The sequence below is a fragment of the Chelonoidis abingdonii genome, chromosome 19 (assembly GCF_003597395.2).
Source record: "Chelonoidis abingdonii isolate Lonesome George chromosome 19, CheloAbing_2.0, whole genome shotgun sequence".
In the NCBI taxonomy this organism is placed as follows: domain Eukaryota; kingdom Metazoa; phylum Chordata; order Testudines; family Testudinidae; genus Chelonoidis; species Chelonoidis abingdonii.
In genome coordinates, this window is record NC_133787.1 from 38906867 (window position 1) to 38932921 (window position 26055).

Genomic DNA, 26055 nt, shown 5'->3' on the forward strand with positions numbered 1-26055 from the left:
TCTGGCCCTGCGGAGTCAGACCCTCCTCAGAGCTGATAGCGGACAGGCCAGAGGAATTTGGCACAAAGCTCATTTCATGTGCAAATGTGCTGCTGTGCTAACTGGTACCAAAGGACACTGTCCAGGATTCCTGGACCCTCCCTCTCACAGCTCACTCTCGGAGCCATTCCAGGTAACACAAAGATTACAATTGCCACAGCATTGATTTAGGACTCAGAGTGAGCGCCAAGATGGGGCAAATAGCCAAGAGGACAGTGAGAACACTCTCCATTAGGGACACGGGGCTTGCCAGGCTGGATCAGACCAGAGGTTCACCTAGTCCCATTCCCTGTCTCTACCAGTAGCTAATACCAGGTGTTTCACAGGAGGTGCAAGAGCCTTTGGGCTGCAGTTATGGAATGTCCGCCCCTAGGGAACTTTCTTCCTGACCCCCATCATTTAGTGGCTAGCTTATGCCCTGAAGCATGAGGGTTTATTCCCTCTCTCTTTTTTTTAAAAAAAAAAATTCTATCCCATCCAATGTAACCGCACAGGCTCTGATGATCCTTGTAAAGGCTAATCCTCTTTCAAGTCTACCTGCTTCTCTCTGGTCTCAACAATTCCTCAGGTCACTGGTTAATCAGGCCTGGCGTAAAAGGGGCATTTCACTTTATCAGCTTTAGACCTGCTGCTTGCACAGACTGTATCCCAGCGCTTAAGAAAGGGTAAAGAGAAGCTTCCAATCTGCTCGCTCTGTGCCAGTCATGACTGCGACCACCTCTGTACTGGCATTTCCTCTCCAAACTCAACGGCGCTAGTCGTTTCAGACTTCTTATTCCGAGCCCCCTCCCAAGGCCTCAGACCAGGATGTATAAGACAGTCTAGAGAGTCTATTAAAAATGTTGAGAGTTAATAAAAAGTCTCTGATCCAACCCTCCCGTGTTTTTGTACGGACCAGAGGAACTCTGTGGGGAAGGAACCTGACAGATTCACCCCGTTGGCCTGTGGCTGGCAGGGCCTTGCCCTTGGGGGGGGGGGGGGCGGCAGTAAAGAGGTGCTGTCCAAGCCCCTCAGTTGAAGCCACTGGAGTTTGCTGAGAGGGCCCCCTTTCTTGCCAGGGGTCCCTCGCCCGCCTCGCTGGTCTCAACTAACCTGCCCAGATCCCTCAGTCTCACCCCCTACACACACAGCTCCAGAGTAGGGGTGAGGGGGCAGCCATGCCTAGCCAGCGGGACTTGCCAGAGCCAGGAAGATGTGGGGGAGAGGAGAGAAGCAGCAATTTTTTTGCATGGGCTAAAGTTTGCCGAACTTGAATCCCGCCTCCTCCTCCCTCACCAGGGCTCTGAGCCAGTTGCTTTCTGGGCAGACAGCTGCTCCCGCTAAGCCATGTTCATCTTCCAGATTTGGCCAAAGCTCTGGGTTTTACGGACTTTCCCAAAGAGATGGGTTGATTAATTTTATGCCTCTCTGGAGTACGCTGCTTCCCCCCATCCCCACTGGCACAGGGCTACTTGGGAAACAGTGAACTGACGTGTCCGTGAAATCCTTTCCAATGTGCTGACGTAGGCAGACAACCACCCCGGAGCCAGCACCTTTCAGAAAGCAGCTGCAGAGCCACTTCCCTTGCACAAATACCATCCATCAGTGGAGGACGGCCGGCAGGCTTCTGGCACAGAGCAACTCGGATCTGCCCCCAGCACAGAGCCTGGGGAGCCAACAGCAGCCTTGATCATCTCAGAGCATCTGTCACCACTGGGGTCACCCGGGGACTCTCCCAGCTTGAAGCACCAGAAGAAGCAGGGCAGCCACCTAGGGACTTTTTACACTCCCAAAGAGGTTTATGCCACAGCTGCATGGCTGGGGCATTGGATGGCTGCTGAGGGAACAGCACCTCCTGTCAAATCAGACCCCAGAGGTCTCCCCGCCAGAGGCTGAACTGGCCTGACCCTGCTTAGCTTACAGAGGAGACCGTCCCAGCTGGGGTCAGGTTGGCTGCATGGCAAAAACTATAGAGGGATTCACAGCGCAAGTGGCTCTGACCCAGGCTGTGGTGGATCCTCCCCTCACACCTCAGAGACGCTCAGTGTTTCAACAGGGCTAGAATGGCCCTGGGCCGGTAAAGGCAGTGCCTGCTGGCGCAGGTCTGGGGCCAGGGTTACAGACTCCCAACAAGGGCAGCAGCTTGGTGAGCTGGCCCCCTAGAGATGGGGGAAATGGGGGGCCCTTCCCTGGAGCAGCTCTAAGAACTGCGGACAAAGCGCTTGGGGCAAGGGTGGAAGAATCGGTCACAATGCAGGAGTTAGCAGAGGGTTAATGCGTTACTCAGAGCTGGAGCTGCCAGCCCCAGGAGTTTGTTTCTTTCAAATACTTCTCTGTGAAGAGAGAGAGAATAAATCACAGCTCGGGAACAGCTCAGCTCGGACTCTGCTGGGTTGTTTAAACGCTGACCTTTAACCCAGCCTTGAAATCTTCCCAGATGAATCTGTGCTGCACACTAGGGTTAGGAGCAGCCCTGCCCACGAGGCTGGGAAGCAAAATCAGAAAAGCTCAGTGCAAGGGACTTGCCCAGGGCTACAGGCTGGTGGCAAAGGAAATGAAACCTCATCGTCTCCTTCGCTCAGCCGCTCGCTGGGCGCGGGGAGGAGACAGCTAGTGCAATGGCAGGCACAACTGAGCAGGGAGAGGTGAAGGCACAGCAAGACAGAGCCACAAAACGGAGTGAGTGACTCTTCGCTTGCACCACAGGATTTACTAGCTGTATTACGGGAGAGTTAGAGGCCTCAACCGAGCCCAGGGCCCCCCATCGATCCAGACACAGCACAGAGTCCAACCGAGCCCAGGGCCCCCCATCGAGCCAGACACAGCACAGAGCCCAATCGAGCCCAGGGCCCCCCATCGAGTGGGGGGCAGCACAGAGCCCAACTGAGCCCAGGGCCCCCCATCGAGCCGGGCACAGCACAGAGCCCAATCGAGCCCAGTGCCCCCCATCGAGCCGGACATAGCACAGAGCCCAACCGAGCCCAGGACCCCCCCATTGAGCTGGGCACAGCACAGAGCCTAGCCGACCCCAGGACCCCCCATTGAGCTGGGCACAGCACAGAGCCCGATTGAGCCCAGCACCCCTGTGACGGGTTGGATCACAGAAACCCCCTTGGGAGCTGCCAACCGATGTGCCAAGACTACTTCTATCCCTGTTATCCCTGCCAGCTTAGGACCTCAGCACACTGTCTTGCTGAGCCAGGCACTCTTGTCTACTTCAACAAAGACCCAGAGTTTGAATTATCTGCCCCAAAGCTGCAGGTTTACCTGAAAACAGCTCACAGAAGTGTGCTTGTCTTTAACACCCAGATGCCCAACTCCCGATGGGGTCTAAACCCAAATAATTCATTTTACCCTGTATAAAGCTTAGGCAGGGTAAACTCATAAATTGTTCGCCCTCTATAACACTGACAGAGAGATATGCACAGCTGTTTGCTCCCCCCAGGTATTAACACATGCTCTGAGTTAATAAGTAAAAAGTGATTTTTATTAAATACAGAAAGTAGAATTTAAATGGTTCCAAGTAGTGACAGACAGAACAAAGTAAGTCAACAAGCAAAATAAAATAAAATGTGTAAATCTATGTCTAATCAAACTGAATACAGAAAAGATCCTCCCCAGTTCCAGAACGCTCCCTTTTACAGGCTGATCTCCTTCTAGCCTGGGTCCAGCAATCACTCACACTCCCTGTAGTTACTGTTCTTTGTTTCAGTTTCCTGTAAGTATCCTGGGGTGGTGGAGAGGCTCCTTCTTTAGCCAGCGGAAGATAAAATGGAGGGGTCTCCCAGGGATTTAAATAGATTCTCTCTTCTGGGTGGAGACCCCCTTCCTCACTCCTATGCAAAGTCCAGCTAAAAGATGGAGTTCTGGAGTCACCTGCACAAGTCACATGTCCATGCATGACTCAGTCTTTACAGGTAGAAGCCAATTTCCATGTGGTATCTTGTATGTCTCCAGGACGACTTCTCATGTGGATTGGAGCCTTCCAAGCTCTTTTGTCTGTTAAGTGCTTCTGGACTGAGCACTTAATTTGCACATTCCTTTCCCAGGAAGTGACCAAATGTTTTAACTAAGGCCACTTAGAAATCAAGCAATTATACAGCCAGTGTTCATAACTCTGAACACATAAATGGTGGCTGCATACAACTAGGAAGAACATAACCAGTAGATCATAACCTTTACATTAGCAAAACCCTATTCCAGTTATATCATACATACATTTATGAGCTCCCCCACCCCATAAAGCCTTATGGGGTACACTGTCACAGCCCTCATAATGCCAGGGGCTGCACACTGGCTGACCAGGCTGCAAGCAAGGGTCGAAGCCAGTGGCTCTCTAGCTTTGCCATTCTATGGCCCAGCCTGTAGAAGAGAGGGCCACTGCACTATCGTCTGGCTCTCAGAACAGTAATTGGCTCCCTAAAGATACCTGACTGTGGCTCTCTGAGTGGTACTGAGTCCCAGAGGGGCAGTGGATAGGCTCATGTACCCACCACATATAGTCTATCTATGGTGGGAGACTTGGGACTTTCTGTGGGATGAACTGGGTCTGTCTGTAGCTTGGCCTTCTCGGGGAAAGGAAGCAGAACCCAACACATCCATGGCTTGGTGCCATGCTCAACATGGGCACCAGCCCACTAGAGAACTGGAGTCTCACTTTATATCTGAGCAGATGCACATCAGTTGGGCAACCAGCAGCAGCTGGGAGTCTGCAAGTCTGCACCCAAGCCTGGGAAGCAGCAGGAATGGATGTCTTGGAGGGCTGGGCAGGTCTGTTTGGGACCCCACTGCTCATCCTATGTAGTGCAGGGGCTAGCCAGGGTATCCTATGAATTGTCCACAGGGGCGGCTCTAGAGATTTTGCAGCCCCAAGCACGGTGGCATGCCACGGGGGGGCACTCTGCCGGTCGCTGGGAGGGTGGCAGGTGGCTCCGGTGGACCAGTAGACCCTTCGCAGGCACGCCTGTGGGAGGTCCACCGGAGCTGCCTGCCGCCCTCCCGGCGACCGACAGAGCGCCCCCTGCGGCATGCTGCCCCAAGCACACGCTTAGCGTGCTGGGGCCTGGAGCTGCCCCTGATTGTCCACTTCCTTCTGCTAGAGGAGTAAGCCATGGCTAGTAGGTCATCACCCCCCAACTGGTACGGAGAATAGAGAGGGTCACACTCTCATCTTGGGCACTTCAGGAGACGAACGATTCACACTGCTCAGAGAGAAAAACAGCCTAGATTTTGAGAGAAGGGACGCGCTTTCTCCTAATGCCCTTCTGTGCACAAGAGGGTGGGCTCAGGAAACAGGCTTCTGCTGGCATGGTGAGCCAGGTGAAGGGCCCAGACTTGCCGGTGTCAGGTTTACAGCCTGGAAGATGATCAGTAAGCTCTGCAGAGCTTGCCAGAGGGAAGAAGTCAGTTAACAGCTTTGCACAAAGGAAGAGGCCGTTCATCTCTCAGCATGCTGTGCATGACCCCAGCATGACTAACAGCAGCTCTCGAGAGACTCAGAGGAAGCCTATGGCTGGCGTGACTCATGCCTGAGGAAGAGCTGCCTGGCGAGCTGCGATTGGTAAGCAGGCCGCAGGTTAGCCACCCCTTCAGTGACAAGGAGAGAGAGGAGGGTTTTCCCTGGTTTTTCAGGGGACAGATTTCTACCCCCCCTTGAGCACCGACTGAGCATCGCTTTGCTCTCCGAGTTGTGCCGCTGGTCACAACTCGGAGCAGCATCTGGCCCTCTGAGCGCTCCCTGGCACTTTGTGGGGAGAGCGACAAAACCGGAAGAGCCCCAAGCCCTGAAATAAACAGCCTTGGAAGCCTGCGCACCTGGCTGCCCTGTATTTACCAACCTGCTGTGTGCCTGCTTTGGGGCAACCCGGCAGAGGGGCTGGTCCCACAAGGTCCTCATTGCCCCTCACACTTGGGAGGAGCTCCCCATCCACATCTCCAAAGCTCCCTCCTTCTCTTCCTCCTTCAAAGCTGCCAGAAAAACATGGCCATGGCTTGGCTGCTGGGGTGCTGAGAGCACAGCCTGTCATGCTGACCAGCACCATTTCCTTGTGCTCCCCCATGGGTCTGCCTGGCTCCAGCTGTTGTCTCATCTGTATACTGTCAGCTCTTTGGGGCGGGGCAGTTGTTTTGTCCAGTCTCCATACAGCGCCTGACACACTGGGGCTCACAGGCAACAGGATACTACGAATAATAAATATGAAGATCAAGGAACTATCAATGTCATCTACTGAAACACCAAGGGGGGGCAAGGGAAGGGAGTCAGATACTCTCAGAGAGATGGCTCCCCTTTCTCTGGAGTGCTCCCTGACGACAACAACTGACTGAGTCCTGCCAGGGTTAATCACTCTTTACATTCACCCAAGCAGGTACTTGATTCTCTAGGAGGGAAGTTGGAGTGATTTTCTCCACCTGCACTACAGAGGGCTTATGCTCTAGCACAGTGGGAGTGTAGACATGTTCTGCCACATGGCAGATTGCAGCGTCAAGTCTGGAACAGCATAGGGCATGCATGAGAACAAAGTCTCCCTTTCCCATAGTCCAGTGTTTCCACTTCATTCCACAGCACTTGCATATGGATGAATTATCCCAGGCACATCCAGGGGGTGGAAAAGGGCTCTGAGCTAGCATTCATTTCAGGTAGCCGGATAAAATCATGAATATAGAGAGGTTCTTCAGCGATGTTGCACAAATAGTGCTGAAGACATGCCTATGAAAGCTTAGCTTTGCTTGACTGGATACGTCCTCTGCAGGGAAGACAATAGGTTCCAAAAGGAAAAATCCAAGGCGAACTTTAAAATGGGCAGAAGGTGATGTGGCGAAGAGAGGAAGAGACCCAAATATGTCCTCCCCGACTCCGACAGAAAAATCAATGATTGGGAAGCCAAAGTGGCCAACCAGCCGGCTTAGCGACCCAGAGTAACAGCTGGTGCAGAAAATTTCAAAGCAACTCATATTGGCCCATGACAGGAGAGGGTATTGCACAAGCAGAGAAAGAAGGAGCTAGACAATTTAAAAAAAAAAAAAAAAAAAAGGATGATGACAATTTTTGCTTTTCCCCGGTTCCAGAAAAGTCTGCAAGTCAAGAACTGGAGCCTAAGAGACATTTTCAGTTCTATGGAAGAGCTTCCTAACTTGGTCACCTTCAATACCCAGGACAACAAAGCCCCATGACCCTGGAAAGGAAATATCACCAGTAAAATCAGTACTGTACCCTGATGGCACAGCGGTGTGGTCTATGGACTTAGGGGCCCCCCGATCACCACATCGGTGCTTCGGGGAGCTGTGTCACCAGCGTCCCCTGGCCTTTCTGGGAGAATCAATCACATTTCTGGGGAGCAAATGTTCAGGTCCACTAGTTTTATTTGGAAGGACTAATCTCTCCACTGAACCCCTTCCCACCCACTGGGATCTCATGGGTGTAGCCAAGAAGTTGGTAGAGAAACCCACCTCAAGGGCAGAAATCCTGAACTACTGACCCAACGAGGACAGGTTCTTGGAACGGATGGCAGGTGCATCCCCTAGAGCAGGAATTCCAGCAGGGAGCTGAAGATAGTCAAGGAACAGCATGTGCCCCATCTCTCCTTTCACTGTTGCCATCTCCATAGCGACATACAGGAATTTACTCTTGCCAGGATATGAGGTGTTTGCTACGCGATGGCCGCAGGGGACCAAACTGGTTTGGCTCATCAGCCTCCAAGTAAATCCACAGCCACATTTGATTCATTTAGCCTCCACGTTAGAAACAGCACTGCATTCTGAGTAACGGTGCAGGTCCCACGCCCACCCAGCCCTCGGACCGGGGCATGTAAAGGGAAGCTACCCCAAGCTCACAATCCCCCAGGTAAGCCCCAGGATGAAACCCAGCTCCGGCTCACAAACTACTGGCTGCAGCAGCTAGTGCTGGAAGAAAGGGAGGTTCTGAAGCAAACAGTGGGGGACAGAATGTTGCGTGAAAGTCCCAGGTCACAGCCCAGGATAGCTGGTCGTGCATTAGCTACAGGGGCTAGGAGCTACTTCCTAGTCAGTGGCTAGCACCTCCACCAAGCTGTGCTGCTCTGGGACCCAGGCTCTCTGGCTGGGTTACTAACACACAGGAAGGAATTTGGCAGAATAGGGACAAGCCACCTGCTGGTTTGAGGCAGGTGGTTTCTTAATGCAACATTAAGCAGCTTCCAGGCCTCTTGGCCCAAGTCCATTCAAGTAGGCAGCGAGCCTCAGAGCCCCTGGAAAAGCAGCCGGTTCTCTGTGCCGGGAAGGCTGCTCAGTGCTACGCTCGCACGCAGTCACTGTGGTGTCACACACACGGAGCACAGCCTATTGAACCCAGAGCGTCCCCCTCGTGGGATCGGCCTGAACCGAACGCCGCCTTTGGCAGCTGTGAATCTCCGCAGTGGCTGTTTCGCTGGAAATAGCAACTGAAGATGTTTCAGGAGCACTTTATGCTAAGTAACCGGCCTCATTAATTGCTGTTGCACTCCCGGGGACCCGCTGGCGTTCTACAGTAATTAACATTGCGCTATTTAATCCATAGCACGCAGCACTATTTGTACATGCCCACAATGGGGGCAGCGACGGAGGGCGCCACAGCCCCTGTTAAGAGGACAGAAACAAGGGACATAGCCAAGGGATGCCTCCTTAATGGGATGCTTTGAGCATTTAACCCTCCGATGTCCCCCTCACAGCCATAGATGAGCGAGATTATCCAGTGAACTGCTCCTACAACCCCCATTAGAGTCATTCCCCAGCTCCCCCGTTCCTCGCCCAAGTGCCCCATTTAGAGCATCCCTGATTCCCACACCTGAGCCGCAGCCCCTGGCAGGAGGGCAGCAAAACTGGGTGAGACGGACACAGACAGTGGGCAGCTGCCCGGGTTCTCCCACAGCATGGCAGTGACATGAAGCCGCCCCCCAGTTCCCCAGACAGGATGGCAGGGGGGCAGTTTCTGACAGCTAGAAGGTGCAGACAAACGTCCCCACAATGTTACTTCACCCCCGGGCCTCACATTCATCCCAAAACAAGCCACAGAGATTAATCGAGCCAGGCCTGCGGCCCAAGGCTGAGGCTGAGATGCGTGTGACCACAGGCTGCAGAGGCATCGCTCTTCTTGCACTTGGGGGGTCATTTTCACACCATGGAAGACAGGACAGATGTGTGTCTCCACACTTTACACAGTGAACTGAACGACGAGATCCCATCGTGGCAATCTCAGGGCCCACAAGAATGGGCAGCTGTGACTCAAACAGCTGGAAGGTAGCGTGCTGTCTCTAGCGGACACCAGCCCTGGTGGGGAAGGGGGGGTGGCATGTTAATTAGAGCTGTGGACTGGGAGACAGGACTCCAGGACTCTATTTCCGGTTCTGCCACTGCCGCACCGTGAGACCTTGGGTGAGTCACTTAACCCTTCCATGCCTTCATTACCCCATTTCACAGAGGGGGACGCGACCTATCGGGAGGTTACAAGAACATCTTAAGACAGTTCTAAAGCATCTCTTACCCCCCACCCCCAGCTACCATGACGATAAGAGGATGTAAAGTGCTTGGAGATCCTCAGGTAAAAGGAGTTTGCCCTTCTCAAAGTGCTATTCCTTTGGGCATTCCAGGTCACTATAGTATTCCAGCTCCAGGGCTTCCCTTCCCCGTGCTAGTGGTACCAGGCTTAGGAATCCTTTGGCTCTGGCGCCAGAGAAGACTCCCTAAGCCCACTTCTCTCACAGGGAAATCAATCCTGACTGCATTTCTGTCCCACCTGAGCTGCCCACCCCACCACGCCCTCCAGCCGCCCTGGGATGCGCACACCCATGCTGCCTTGCACTTGGCGCTCAGATGAAAAACCCACTTGCCCACTAATTCAGAGGCCAGACAGATTGCTCTGTGCTGCCAGGGATATATTGAACATGGTCTCGGCCAGCAGATTCCTAGCAAATCAGTCAAGATTTCCTGTTACTGGAAGAGGCGATCAGAAATGCCATTTCACCCACTACATCCTGTTTCTACGGAAAATGAATCCAATTCCTAACTGCACTGTGAGATGCAGACATCTGCTAATGATCCCTCAGGCCTCCACTGGCAGAGGGGCTGCAGTCGGGGTCACCAAACTCCAAGGGGGTGCCATTTGGATCCAGGCATCCCAAGCAGGCTGTCTGGGGAGAGGCTAGGCAGTGCCATGGAAATCATAACAGCCAGATTGCTTCTCGGAAGGGGCAGCTCCCACCCCAGGACACTATTGTGGCAGCGCCACGGATCTGGATGCCACCGTTGGGTGAAGGGTGGGGGGGGGTGCAGAGGGATCCACGCGTTAGAGGAGCAGCCCAGCTCTCCGGCAGGGACACAAGGTATGCCCCACAAGGGAGCCAGCTTCTTTGCTCTGCTATAAATAGATCTTAATGGGGAGGTGGCAGAAAGATCCTGCCCGGCCCTGCCAAGCAGAGCTGCAGGGCTCTATTACCGGCTGCCGCTTCTGCCAGGCAGGACCATACACCACAAACCCAGCAGGGCCACTGGGCTGGGAGGGGCAGACGGCTCAGCCCAGGTTTCACTTCCCAGCGGAGGAGGCCGGACAAGCCCCTGGCCCAGACTCCGCTGCTCTCGTCCCCACAGGAAGCCTTTGCCCACCCTCGGCTCAACAGTGGCACAAAGGGGATATCTAGGCACCAGGGGCCAGCGTGACAGGCAGGCTCCGGGCACAGACACACACCCAGAAGGAGAGTAGGCCACTGGTGCTCTCAGACAGCAGGGAAGGGGAAGCTTGGCTATTCCAGATGGATACGTGGCCCTGGCTCCATCCTGCATCACCAGCCCTTCCAGTTAGGGCGGGAACCTGCCCCTGCAGCAATGGAGAGGGAGCACCAGTTGCATGGCGGGATACAGGAGAGAACCGTGTGCAACGCACCATCTGGCGCTCAGGACTGGCAGGCGCAGCCACCCCTAGGAATCACTTGCATTTCCACAGCCGATCACCCAAGGATCCCAAAGCTGTCTGCAGACATTAAGGGTTTCAACTCCCCCAGCAGCAGTTCCTAAGTCCTGTGCTCCCATCACTAGGCCACACAGCCCCATGCATTCAGCGGGGTAGGGGAGGGCGCTGGAGCATGCCCCAGCCCTCAGTTCATCGGGATGCGGAGCCAGGCTGTGTGGACATTGTGCCAGCCCAAAGCTGCTGAAGGGGACAGAGAAATCTGTATCCCAACAGCCTGGCCAGTGTGTGTCCAACACACCTTTAGGCTGCAGCCCCGGCAGAATCAAGTAAAACAATGTGAGAAGAGACTCTGCTTTAGCCCCAAAGATGGCAGGCATTCCCACAGCCAGAACCTGCACCGTTCCATCCCCAGCCTCCAGCACCACCCCTGGCTTGCCAGCCCGCTCCAGAGCCAACCGACAGTTCCAGGAGCTCCCTCAGACCAGCCACCCTGGTTTTTCATCCCCTGGCTGCTCTGTTGTGCCCTGGTGGTCTCCCTCTCCCTCTCCATCTGAGCTGCTTCCCCACCATGTCCCTCCCTGCCCCACAGCCCTGCCCATTGGAAGGCCCCTCAGCACAGTGTGCGGCCGACCCTCGTGAGGAGTTTGGGGAGGGGTGGTTTATGTACCAGTGCGGCCCACAAGCAGTCGCCCACCTCCACAGGTCCAGAACAGAGCCCCCGGCATGCTGGGAAAGGGATGCAAAGCCCTCTCCCATCAGCCAGGCTCCCGAGGCTCAGCCAGTCCAGGAGCTAGGGGTTCCCAGGCAGCAAGGGGTCTGGACAAGCCCCTGCCCCCAAACCAACCAGCAGAAGGGACCCCGCTGGCCCTGCGATGGGATGCAGGGAGAAGAGACTTAGGAGCGAGCTGGGTCCCAGGCAGGGCACAGCACTGGGGGCTCAGAGGTTTCCTCTTAAGAGATGTGTTGTTAAATTCTGCACTAGCTGAGCCTGCTGGGTGCTTTTCAGGGCTAGCCCAAGGAGCACACTTGGCTAGGAAGTCTGGGCTTGCAGAGCCAGACATGGGATGCCAACAGCCTGTGCTAAGGGCGAATGATCCTCCGTCAGAGGGGAGATGGTGCTGCTCCGACCTGGGGGGCTGGAATCTGCCTGCAAACGTCAATCTTCATAGGCAGGCTGGGACCTGCGTGTGGTACAGGGCAGCTGCAATCTCAGTCCCTGCTGTGCCCACCCAGCTACAGGGCTGAGCGGCAGAGGAACCCTGAGAATGCAGCTTCACAGTGAAGGGCTGAAGCAGCTGTTGGCCTGGGTGTGAACCCTCAACTCTTTGCAACAGGGCCTGCGATCCCTAAACAGCCCCGTTGACCCCAGTGGAGCAGAGCTTTGCTGGGTAGATGTTGGGGCCCCGCAGGGCTGCACAGCCCCATACCACCTCAGAGCATTATCTGCAGCCTGGGGTTTCAGCGGCTGAGACCCTGGAAGCACTGGACAGGAAAGTGTTCCAGGCACTGGATCTCTCACCTCTTGCACCTCGGCATTTCTGCTCTGGCCTGGCAGGACCAGATTCACTCACATTGTCTGGCTCAACATTTGCAGAGATTTATGGGAGTCCTGCTGCCCTTTGCATAAACTTCCCAGCCCATAAGCTAGCCCCCTTCTGAGCTGAGAGAAGCCTAGCATCACCCAAAACACTCTCCCCTCACAGAGCCCAAAGACACAAAGAATCAAGAGTGAGGCATGGGCTGAAGACACGAGCGGGAACCAAGAACTCGGTTCTAATCCCAGTGCTGACACCAACCCCACTGTGGCCTGGGGGCAAGTCACTCTCTCTGCTTCAGCTCCCTGAGCCCAGTTCCCAAGGGGTGTCATTAACGCAGCATGCTGAGCAACGGTAACTCAGTTACTTATCTGCAAGTCTCCCTCAAATGGCAGATCCCAACGGGGGCATCTTACACTGGCCAAGAATAGTGGGGCTGCAGTCCCCAGGCACCCTGCCCTTGGAGAGGTAAGGCCCATGCTAGATACCAAGCTACCCGATTCCTGCTTTCGGACTACTGCCCAGTTCTTTCTCCCCCAACAGCTACATTCCTGAGCTGCCATCATATTTTCCATTTGCTATCCAGGTCTCACCAGTTTACGCCACTGCAGTGAAGTTAAACACTCGTTGTTTAAACAAACCCACCCCCACCCCCGTAGCCCAGCACACGCCACCGTGTAGACTCGCAAGCTGAACACAGTGCAGCTGCCCTCCCCGGGTCACACTTCCCCCGTCCGGGACACAGTCAGCAACATGGATCGTTTGGGAAAAAACAATGTAAATTAATCAGTGAACCAGCCCCCACCTCTCCCTCCCAACAGAGCCAGGATACAGCCAGGTGACTGCATACAGAGGCCCACGGTCCAAGGTGGATCTCTAATACCCGGATGGCATTGCAGAGGGCTCAGAGAAGCCATGCAGGGGGCTGAAAGCGTGCAGAGCCGGTTCACTGACAATACCAACTGGCCCACAAGTGACTACAACGGCAGCCCTCGGACACGTGCAGTGTTTTATCTCGCGGTGTCCGATGGGAGCGGAGTGCTAAGGAGTCCTAGAGCGACTCAATCACCCAGAGCACAGGCACCGCAGCGGGGCTGAGTGGCTCCTGCTTTCCCAGTCCCCCACAACGCTCCGGATGAGCCAGTGCTGCAGGCCAAAGGAAGATGAGACTGGCCCACACGGCATGGTAGCCGGCTGCACTTACATTCCACTGCTGGGAATTTGTTTACACAGCAACTTTTTCACAAGGCTGATCATGGGCAGGTTTGTATGGCGGCTGCCAAACAATGCGCCTGGCAGGAAGGGACCCTGGGGGGGGGGGGCAGACAGGACAGGAGGGGCTGGGAAAAGATGGGAGGGGAGCAAAGTGAAACCAAAAACTAGACAGGCAGGACTGAAGCCAGCCTTGCAAGATGACAAAACTGTCTGTGGGGAGGGGAAGGAAGGAATGTCGCACAGAGATAGGGCTTGTGAGAAGGCGGTGCAGGGCCGAGATCCTACAGGTGCACTCACACACAGGCCTTTAAGCAAGGCCCCACAGGGAAGAAACTTGTGCTGGTTTAGGACCCTGCACAGAGGACATATTTGTACATGCACGTATGCTACACACATACATAGACACACCCCACAGACTAGCACCACACACACACACCCCGCAGACTGGCACTACACACACACACCGCAGACTGGAACCACACACACAGACATACAACTGCACCCTGCGCAGACTGGCACCACACACACACACACAGACACACAACTGCACCCCGCGCAGACACACACACACCCCCGCAGACCTGGCAGCCTACACACAAATCCCCCCCCACCACGAGGCACCAAACCACTGCCACACATCACCCACACGCAGACTGCCACCACTACGCGGCACAACCACGCAGACTGGAACCAGACACACACACACACAACCCGCACCCCGTGCAGACTGGCACCACACGCACACAGACCACCCCCCGTAGACTGCACCCACACACACACCACACCCGTGCAGACTGGCACCACACACAACACCACCCCCCACAACTGCACCCCGCGCAGACTGGCACCAACACCGCACACAGACACCCCCACCCGTGCAGACTGGACCACAACACACACACACCACCACCACGCAGACTGGCACTTTGTACAAAAGCACCAGTTACTTTTTTGATTTGAGGCCCTGCCACAGAAAGCAGACACTGAGCCGTTTCACTTCTCTTCTAGTTAAATAAGAACCCAGCACAGAAGGTGCCGGCTGTGCAGCCCACTCTCCAGACAAGCAGCAGCTCGGGGCGAGTGGAGTCACTGGCTGAGCCTGCTTCTTGGCGTATTCAGGAAGAAAAAAAAAAAAAAAAAAAAAAACTAAAATAGAGAGGCTGGTAAACAGCAGCCAGCACCCAACACCTGGGCTTGTCCAGGAGAGAAACCCCTAAAAATACCCCCTATAATTACATCATTAACAGGTAGGGTCAAGGGGACTCCTGTATTACACAGGACACTTGAGAGAGGCGGAAACCCAGGGAAATGAGGCCTTTCGAGAGCAGGTCACATTGGAGTGGGGTCCTTATCCCACCCTTAGCACTGTCCTGGTGTGGACAGAGGCAGACGAGGAGCAGTTTCTGTGCCAGTTCCTCATGGTCAGGAGTCTGCTCGGGTCCTGGTACTCCAAGCTGTGCAGTTTGACTTCCATCATTTTACAGTCATTATGTTAAACAAAACTCTAGTACAGACAAGGAACCTCCATCAGCAAACAAACGCTAAAGCTACGGCCTCGTCTACACAGAGCTTTAACACTCGTCACGCTGATCACCACACGTCCGTCTTCCCTGCTGTGGGCATGAGATTGCAGGCCGAGATCGGGTCCGAGTGCACCCGCCTACCCCAGCCACAGGCCCCAGCCATGGCAAGCCTTGCCCTGGGATCTGTGCGCGCGCACAGGGGCTTCCATTCACAATTACTGCCTATGACCAAGAGCAGAACCTCTGGCACAATGGAGACAGCTGGGCGGGACCAGTGAGGAAATAGCTCTGAGGAAGCAGCCCCCTGTGTAGCACTGTAAATGTGTCAGGTGTTTCCCACATACAAGCTCCCTGCCCTAAGCTGCTTAGAAGAGGAACAGTCTACAGGCAAAGGGGCAGGAAGAGGAAGGAGCCGAGGCTCGTGGGCAAGGCAAGGTTAGGGCGGGCGACATGGACACGGCGCTCTTGAGGAACAGTACGGAGGTTATGGAGCTGGACCAGTGCCTGGAGCCAAGCCAAGCACTCTGGGCTGCCAGTGAGATGCCCGCCCCTTTCCGCAGATGGTGCTTCCAGAGAGGGGCTGCAGGAGTAGCTGAAGTGAAGGGGGCGAGGAAGAGGACAAGATTTGGGAAGGCTGTTGGCAGCAGAGACAATAGTGAAAAGAGACCGAAGGGGGACGGAGGCTGGCAGCAATGGCAGAGATGAGGATGGGACCAGGGTAGACACATGATCGGGGCAGCGTCCTGGGAAGAGACAACACGGAGCGTACAGTTCACATGCATCCCAAAAGGGAGGCAGGAAAGTGACACTACAGGCAGGGAAGAGGATTCAGCCAGGAAGTTTTGGATGGACTGGAGAGAGGAGTATCAAAGACCTGAGAGGTGATGATACAAGGGTCAAGACAGGAGAGGACGAGGGGAGGGACAAGCAGCTGGGATAGGGAGGGAGGGTTACGTTTTAGAGATGTTGTACAGAAAGAAGCTGCAGGACCTCGGTTACATTCTGGATTTTGGAAGGGAGTAAGGAGATCTGGTTTATCAATGGTTCTTCCACTGACTCACTGTGTGAATTTGGATAAGTGAGGGCTCCTCTCTGTGCCTCAGTTTCCCCATCCAGAGAATGCACAGTTCTGCCCAAGCTCACAGAGCTACTGCGGGGTTTATCAGTGGTGCTTGCGAAGTGCTCAGGCACAGTGGTGTTCAGTACCACAGACGTGCCTAACAGCCTTTTTCAGAAGGAAATAACTTGGCAGGCGTTTCGCAATATTCTTCCCCATATCATACTGGGAGCTGGTCACCTGAACGTTCCATTCTGAAAAAAACAGTTTTGAGCACACTCAAGAGTCTTATATTTGATCTCCTAGAACTAAAAAGGACAGTGGCTACTTCCCAGTGTAAAGAAAACTACAGAACCTAGTATGCAGGGGGAAGTTAAGCAATTTTAATAGGATTTCAAAGAACACAGTTTTGGGGCTTTAAATATTTGCCTGCAGTGCTGTGAAAAGCAAATGCTGCCAGCACTATGCCAGGGCAGAAGGTGAAACTAACAAGGCTCCTGTCGCTGTCAAACCTGACTGAACAGCAAACAAGTTCTTTCAGTCTAAATAATCTCAGCTGTTGTTCAACTCCAGGGGCAAGCAGAGGAAGTCTCTTGTAGAAAGAGATTATATCCACTGTGAACACACACAACCAGCCAAAACCTCAACTGGTGAAAATGACATGACAGCAGGCCTCACCAAAGTCAACTGTGCTACACCAATTTACACCAGGTGAGGATCTGCCCCTGTATATTTTATAACCGTGTGTCTGCCCGAGATGCCCAAACCAACATGAAGCGAATTTGAGAAACAAATCCTTGCTTCCATCCTGAAACGCTCCACATCAACTTCTTGCGGCTGTGGTTAACACCCAAAAAAGTGGGTTTGTAACAGACACATGGACACACTCTCGTAGTGGTGTTTGCAGGCAGAGTTATAATTATCTTCTCACATCCTGCACACTAGTGAGTCACTGCTAGTCACTGCTTGAGAGACACACATATACTAGAACAAATAGGAAGTCAGCAACTTTTAAAAACGCCTCTGCCACCAAAAAAAAAAGTCAACTAAAGAGACAGTCAGATTTTCTCTAACCGCCAAGAAAGCCCACTTTGCCACCTAAATCCCTGTAAATCACATCCTGACCTACTGTGATTCCAAATGCAGCCTGACAGCTCATGGCAATCAGTTTCAGTTTATTAACTGGAGGAGGTGGCACTGCTGCTGGCAAAAGTAGTCAAGCAATTTTGACCTACTGGAGAAGAGTCACACTACAGCTTTTCACAGCTGCAGATTTTCCCCTCCACCGCTCTCCTTTTTCCTCCAAGCAGCAGTTTGCCACAGAATTTGGGTTGGAAAGCCACATGCTACCTTCCCTTCCCCCCCGCCCCACAGCGTCCCAGTTTCTAACTAGAATCTAAAGATGTCTTTGGCTGTGGTTCATCACCCTGGGGAAATGGCGAAAGCCCCATAGCCTGGGACTTTCAAAATTTGGCCAGACAAACACAAGGAAGTTGTTGAGGGCAATCCTTCATTTGCAGAGCAATGGGCTGGATGACCCAACAGGGCTTTTCATTAGTGTCTATTTGAAGGCAAACTGACAGTCCACTGTCAACTAACTTACTTCACAGAGCAGCACAGATTGAAAGAGTTGATTCTGTTTTTTAAGTCTCAGGACACTGGTATTTTCCAGACTACTAGCCAAACGGCTGCTCAGGCTGGTGGTGCATCTGCCTCCAAAGAACAACATTGCTTAAAACAGTCTGCAAGCAGCTTTGTATTATTGATTTGACCTCTGAAAACAAGTTGCTAGAGCCAAGGTGGGTTTTCCCGAAGCATATAAATTACCCAGAATGTTCTATTAACAGATTGATAATTTCTCTGGGCTGAGTGAATGGATTAGGGGGAAAAACCACAATTAGTCAAAACTGCACTCTTCAGGCTCTTAGCACAGCTCCTGGAAACTCAGCAGAGATCTTCTAACAGCTGCCTGCATCACCGTACACCAGTCAGTCCCTCTCTCACAAGTTTCTGGAAATTAGATTGCAAAAGTAAACTATGGAGTAACAGAAACAGCTTAGGGATGAGCAGAAGTTTGCTTTTTAAATATTTCTGAAATACTGGCTGGCCTGATGCATGCAGAGACTTCTTACTCTTCCTCTGTCTGAAGTTAGATTTCTAAGAAAAGAAACTTTGGTAGCCAAGTGATGCAACAGACTCCAGCATCACAACTTTTTCCTACTTCACATACTCATTCCTTGGTAGGACTCACTATGTTTTACCATTCTGAATAATAATTCACTTCAAAAAAAAAAAAAATAACCCAACACCTCTTACTACCACCTGATATGATTAAAACCACCTCTGTCTTAGGGTTTTGTACTGCCACTCCCCAGTACAGTAGCTGGGTGCCTTCTACTTAGGCCAGACTGACAACACATGAGGACCATTAGGGACTTCAGTATCTCTGGAGTTATGCCGGGAGAAGGGGCAGGAGGTTCTGCTGAGGAGTGGCTGAGGTGGAATAGATCATTCTGCTCGTGGTAGAAAAGCTCTGTCAAAGAGGAAGGATTTGCAGCATTTCCATGAGTGCTCAGTTGCTTGATTCTAATCTCCAGAAGTTCCTTCCCCAGCTGGGTCACCCTCCTTTGAGGGCAGCGTGGCCCTGGGTCTTGCAACCCTGTGCTTTGTGATGCTGACATTCTACCACACACCCTGCTTGTTTGTTCTGAGACACTTCCACACCTCGGACAGTGCTATCCGACGGGTCACTGGATTGGGAGTTAAAAAACCTGGAATAAAACACCTAGTTTTACACCAGCAGCTCTCAGAACACTTCACCAACAAGCATCCCGGTCCCCACTCAATAGATAAGGAATCGGAGGCCCTGAGGCTGAGTTCTCCCAGTGGTTCCCTGACAGACTCGGCAGCCAGGTCTGACTCCCAGCCCTGTACTCAATCCACTGGACACAGCAGACTCCTTTGCAAACCTAAACCTCTTGACAAGGTCCTGTTAACAGGCGTGGTCCCACTCACCTAGCTGCAGGCAAGTCAAGTAAAGAGAATGTTTGTCAGCAGCCGGCCTGCACTGATTCAACACATTTCCCTGCTGCCTGGGGAAAATTTGTAAGAGCTACTCCCCCAGCAGCACTACGCAAAGTTGCTTGTTTTTCTACTCCCTAAGCCTGTGTCTTGGGACAACAGAACGTAAGAACATAAGAATGGCCATACTGGGTCAGACCAATGGTTCATCCAGCCCAATATCCAGTCTTCCAATGCTGGCCAGAACCAGATGCTTCAGAGGGATTGAAGAGAACAGGTCAATTATTCAGTGATCCATCCCGTCATCCAGTCCCACCATCTGGCAGTCAGAGTCTTTGGGACACCCAGAGCATGAGGTTGTGTCCCTCATCATCTTGGTTAACGGCCATTTTTGGACCTGTCCTCCATAAACTCATCTGATTCTTTTTTGAACCCAGTTACATTTTTGAACCCAGTTACATTTCTGGCCTTCAGAACATCCCCTGGCAATGAGTTCCACAGGTGCTTAAGAGCAGAAAGTCAGGTTCACCCAGGGCATGAACATGAAGGATCTTGGAAAGTATGACACCTGATTTTATCCCACTCTATACATTCAGGACTTTGATGCAAGTTTGTTCTTCAAACATGGTGTTCAGGGTAGGGACCCTGGATTCTTATATGACTCCAATGTGCCATGCACATCAGTGGTAATAGACAAGCCAGTCACTCTTCAAAAGATGACATACTATTGCAGGGGTAGGCAACCTCTGACACGTGTGCCAAAGGCAGCGCGCTAGCTGATTTTCAGTGGCACTCACACTGGCCGGGTCCTGGCCACTGGTCCGGGGGGGCTCTGCATTTTAATTTAATTGTAAATGAAGCTTCTTAAACATTTTAAAAACCTTATTTACTTTACATACAGCAATAGTTTAGTTATATATTATGGACTCATAGAAAGAGACTTTCTAAAAACGTTACAATGTATGACTGGCGCACAAAACCTTAAATCAGAGTGAATAAATGAAGGCTCGGCACAGCACTTCTGAAAGGTTGCCGAGCCCTGTACTGTTGTAACAGATTTCAGAGGGACAGCCGTGTATCAGCAAAAAGAAAAAGAACGAGGAGTACTAGTGGCACCTTAGAGACTAACACATTTATTTGGGCAGAAGCTTTCGTGGGCTAGAACCCACTTCATCAGATGCATGAAGCGCAAAATACAGTAGGAAGATATACATAACAGTACATGAGAAGATGGGAGTTGCCTTACCAAGTGGGGGGATCAAGACAATTCAGTTAAAGTGCGCTATTATCAACAGGAGGAAAAACCACTTTTGTAGTGGTAATCAGGGTGGCCCATTTCAACCAGTTGACAAGAAGGTGTGAGTAACAGTAGGGAGAAATTATTGTGAGTATTTGCATGCCACTGGTTGCCATAGTACCTAGGTGCCCAGTAGGCAGCTTTAGAGAGACCATGCATAGGAATATAAATCCACACAGACTAGCCAGCACTGCCATGTGGATACCCATGTTCCATCCTCTATGCCAGTGGCTCTCAACTTCTCCAAACTACTGTACCCCTTTGAGGAATCAGATTTGTCTTGTGCACCCCAAGTTTCACCTCACTTAAAAACTACTTGCTTACAAAATCACACATAAAAATACAAAAAGGCCATAGAACAGTGTTACTGAAAACCTGCTTACTTTTACCATATAATTATAAAAGAAATCAACTGGAATATAAATATTGCACTCACGTTTCAGTGTACAGTATACAGAGCAGTATAAACAAGTCATCGTCTGTGTGACATTTTAGTTTGTACTGATGTCGCTAGTGCTTTTTGTGTCGCCTGTTGTAAAACTAGGAAAATATTCTGGTGAGCTGATGTCTCTGCTGGAAGACCTCTGCCTACCCCCATTGGGAACATGTACCCCTGTTGAGAACCACTGATCTGTGCTAACCTCTCACCCATGGGAGAGCCTCAGGTCACTAAACAAGGGCCCTTCAGGCTAAGCCAACATGGTTGGGTTCCTGCCCAGTCCCCTCCAACTAGAAGGGTGGGGATGGGACAGGGGGGTCTTTTCTTAAGGCCCCATCAATGGGGAAGAAAGATTGTTGACATGAAGAGGAAAGCGGGAGGGGTGGTGCCCCACATGGGTGGGTGGTGCCCCCTATGGGCAGGGACATTGCCGCTGGGGATGTACCTAGAGTCAACATGAAGCAATTCAGGGACCGGTGGGTGGGGAAAAGAAAAGGGGAGACCGAGCTGTGGTTTTTATATCGCGTGATCCTCCCTCCCTTCCCCCCTTGGGTCGGCCTGGCCCCGTTTCTCTCCTGCTCGCCAGTTCACGCGCTGCTCCGAGCGGCCCAGCCATGCAGCACACGTGCTGCGTGCGGAGTGACTGGACAGGTCGAGATCCCACGGGACTCTCCCCCAGCCCGCTCGCCCACGCGTGCAGGTGAGTCACGGCGAGCTCCCCACGCGGGACCGCCCACCCGCAGCGAGGAATGTGCAACTCTCCGCTCTGCAAAGGGACGGGAAGCAGAAGAGCCCGGAGCCGACACAAAGTTTTTCCAGGCGACGCTGGCGATGCCTCCCAGCGCCACATGCACGGGGGGTCTGGACGGCTACACCCCAACACCCCACCCCCAGCCCCCGCGCGGCGAGCAGCCCGGTCCCGGCCGCAGAGGGAACTCCCGACCCACTCGGCCTCGCCTGGACCCCAGCTGCGCCCCCTCCCCGGCTCTGACAAACGGGGGGCGGGGGGCAGTTCCTCACTCACCGGCCAGGAGCGAGAGCGGCAGCACCAGCCAGTACAGCGCCCCACACAGCGCCCGCAGCTCCATCCCGCCGCGCGGCTTCAGGCTCCGGGAGGCGCCCAGACTCCCCGTCGGCGCCCGCGGTCAGGCCGAGCCCAAGGGGCCGCCCCGCAGGCGCAAGGAGCGCTGGGGGAAGCCCCGGCTGGCTCTCCGCGCGCAACCTCCCTCGGTGCGGGCAAGCTCCGCGGGGAAGTCATGGCCCGGCGCGCTGCCCCCTACTGCGGGGCACGATCAGCGGGGCCCGCTGCGAGCCCGGGGGGCGGAACCACGCGGCATCGCGGAGCCCCCTCCCGCCCCAGCCGCGCTGCCCCGCGCAGGCTCGTGTGTGAGCCGAGCAGCCCGGGCCGCGGCTCCAGTGGAAAGTCTGATGCGGGGGAAGGAAGAAGGTGGATTTATCCAGGGGCAGAGCTCGGCGGGCTGGGCCCGGCTCTCCCACGGGTCTTTATAGGCGCGGTCTCCTCCCTGCCCAGCCCCGGGCCGCTTCCCTTCAGCCCCCATGGGCTGGGCAGGGCCGCCTGGGAGCGGCGGGCTCTCGGCTCCCTGGGTGCATCCGCCCCAGCACACACCCGGGCTGCTCAGGGGGAGGCGCTGCGCGGGCAGGGGCTCCCCTGTCCTGGCGGGGAGGGCTCCTGGGGAAGCTACAGCTGCCCCCCCCCCCCCGCCCTGGCTTCTGCTCCTAATGCCCACGGGCCTGGCTCGGGGGGGCCCGGATCCTGACCCCGTCCCCGCAGCACGTGTGCAAGCTGCGGCCACAGGGCGCCGTGCGTCCAACTTGCGCTTTGCTGTGGCCCCCCTGGCCTGCGCCAGCGGGTCCCACTCCCTGCCCGTCCCCGGGCAGCCGCCGCGCTCAGCCGGGGAGCCAGCACCACCTAGCGCCGGGAGCACCGAGCACCCAGCACCCACCCTGCCTTGGGTGGCCCCTGCCCTGTCGGAAAGGGGACGGAGGTGTGCCACTGCTGCCTTTCGGGCTGCCCTGCGCAAGGAGGAGACTGCGGGCTGGGTGGCTTAGTTAGTGGAGGGGGAGCGTTGGGAGACCCCTTTTATCCGTGAAGGGGGATCGGATCATAGCGTCGATCTGAGAGGTGCCTTGTGCAAATTAACAGCGAATCCTCTCCCCCCCTCCCGCCAATCAGAACCATATCCCAGGAACCTTAGCCAGAGCTCACCTGCCTTCCACCCCAACTTCCACAATCAGCACCCGTCCATCAAACTCACCTTCACACACCACGGTCAACTTCCTGAGCACCACAGTCAGCTTCAGAATTGGAGCCCTAGAGACAACTGATCACCACACCAACCTTTGCAGATCCAGTAACCACTCCAATCTCCAGCCAACCCCTCAGATACCACAGAATATGCTCCCAGGAGAAAGTCTAAGATACACAACTTAACATGCTTACAACCGCCTTCACCAGACAGGGACACTTCACCAAAGATGTAGATTGCAGCATGAAATAGGCCACCCAAATACTCCAAAAGAACCTGCTTCAATGGGAGGAGACAACCACCTTTGGCTGCATCTCCTAGTTGTCACCTACCACACCACAGTGGAACCCATGAGGGGACATTATTAAACAATTATATCCCATAACTCAATGGAGGCCACATCCTGAAAGAAATATTTCCCATGCCCCCTCTTCTGGCCTTCAAACAACCCCTAACCACACTAAGCTCATCATCAAAAGCAAGATCCACACAGACCAGGGCTCACCAACTCAGTGCACTGCCAGCCCACCAGAACAGTACTGTAGATGAAGTGCAAACCAATGTGTGATTATTGCTAGTTGAAAACTTATCTGTGGACAGGGTTTTCAGGACCTGGCGAGAAGCAGGGATAAGCCTTGGTGACCAATTCCAGTATTGTATCCAACTTACAATAGATGCAAAACCTGTAGACATATCTCCTCTGCTACAGTGATCAACCCCCCCCCCCCCCCCACAACACACCTTTTAAGATCCATGGGTCCTAGACATGCTGATCACAACATGCGGTGTTCCTCCTCCTGTGCACTAAATGTCCCAATAGCAACTATGTGGGTGAAACCAGACAGTCACTATGCACTCAGTTTGAACTCACACTGGAAAATGATAAAAGACAAGAACACTCTATCATCTGTGGGCAAACCCTTTTTACAGACCGATCACTCCATATCTGACCTCTCAGTTCTCATCCTCAAAGGAAACCTGCACACACATCTTCAAAAGAGGAGCCTGGGAGTAAAAACTCTGCTAGATAGCAAAAATCATGGGCTTAATAAAGACACTGGATTTATGGCTCATTACAACAATCAGTAACATGATAACATCCCCCCCTTTTTTTATTTTTTAATTTCCCCTATGACTGCAGGGGTATTAATGAGCCATTTCACTTTGAATCGTCCCTTTAAAAATGTATTAACTTATGCTACCCAATCTGTTCCACCTTGTATTTAGCTGTGATGCTCTGAGTACCTTTGGCAGAGCTAAAGAAGAGCTCTGGGTAAGCTTGAGTCTCTCACCAGCAGAAGTTGGTTTAATAAAATAGAGCACCTCACCCATCTTGTCTCTCTAATATCCTGGGACCAGCTGTCCTGGATCCACAGGATCAGTGCTCCAGCTCCAGCTCTGGAACACCTTCTAGGAGGAAACCCTTCAGGGTGCCAGACCCTCTGGGTGTCTCGTTCTTCCTCCAGGGTAAGACATACATCTTCACCGCCTCCTTAGACTGGACCTCTGAGCCTTCAGCACACCTGCTTCACATTGTGAGCTCTGTTCACATTTGCAGTGACAAACAGCGTTGTCAAAACAGTAAGATTTATTCACGAAATGGTAGACAGCATAGGAAGTCCTTAGGGTTGCGTACACAAATGAAGGTTAAAGCATAGTCCATTCTGGTTAGCCCAGAGCCCAGCCAAGCTGCAGTGAACTCCTTGGTTCAAGGTATCCCTCTCTCTCACCTCCTCCTTCGATTCTTTCCAGCAGCCAACTCTCACACCTCTCCAGTCCTTTGATCTGGAGCTAGAGGGGGTTCAGTTTCCCGCAGGAGAGGCAGGGAAACCCATATCCCTCTGGGTCATTGGTTGCCAGGTGTCAATGTTCTGATGGTTGGATTTGCCATTGTCTTCTCAGATCCTCCATTCATATGGGGACTAAAGCCCAGATAGCTAGGAGACACCCACACCTGTGTCTCAGCCTTCCCTGAGAGGAAACAATTCCCCTTCCACCACTGGGCAACAATGCAGAAGTGTATGGGGGGTGGGGACTGAGGCACACCAGACCCGGGTTGTCAGTCTCAGCATGGAGACCGTGTATTTAGTGAGCTCCCAGGCCATCCTCAGCTGTTTGGGGCAGCTAGGGCCAGCTCCAGGCACCAGCCGAGCAAGCTTGTGCTTGGGGCGGCAGATTCTACGGGGCAGCTTCCTTCCAATCCTCGGGCGGCAGGGCCGCTTTTTTGTTGTTTTTTTTGTTGATCCGGCTGCCCTGTAGGGGGCGGCGGCGCGGAGGAGGGGAGCGCCCTGCTGGGAGCGGGCTGCATGCTCCATCTGCCCCAGCCGTTCCAGGTCTGCAGCAAGACCAGGAGCCCGTGTCCTTCCCTCCCCGCCAACCGGAGTGGTGTGGAGCCCTCCCGGCAGGCGGCGCGGCGGTCGGGGCCACATGGTGAATGCCCCACTGACGCCCTGGCCGCCCCCCTTCTCTCCCCCCCCCTTCCCCTCCACCCCACTAGCCAGGGCACGTCTGCAGCGCAGGGCATCCCCCTGCACCCTGGCTCTGACCACGCTGCTGTATGTTTTTTTTTTGCTTTGCTGTTCTGGCTGCCCTGGGTTTTTTTGGTTTTTTTTGCTTGGGGCAGCAAAAAAGCCAGAGCTGGCCCTGGGGGCAGCCGTCAGTAACCCAGCCGGTACACAAAGCCTGCCGTGAAATTCTGGCCTTATTGGAATCAATAGCAAAACTCCCCAATCGGCCAGAATTTCATGCTGGTGTATAGGATGCCTAGG

General features: G+C 53.6%; 1 protein-coding gene across 3 annotated transcripts in view; it reads right to left on the minus strand.

Moving 5' to 3' along the window:
- The window catches only part of LOC116815698 (piezo type mechanosensitive ion channel component 1 (Er blood group)), a 98014-nt gene extending 75846 nt beyond the window's left edge, over positions 1-22168 (minus strand). For all 3 annotated transcript variants that reach the window (XM_075073876.1, XM_075073877.1, XM_075073878.1), the window contains exon 1: positions 22045-22168. In XM_075073876.1, the coding sequence (XP_074929977.1) occupies positions 22045-22108 (64 nt within the window). In that variant the 5' untranslated portion in view covers positions 22109-22168. The remainder of the gene's footprint in view (positions 1-22044) is intronic.
- Positions 22169-26055: the final 3887 nt, after the last annotated feature.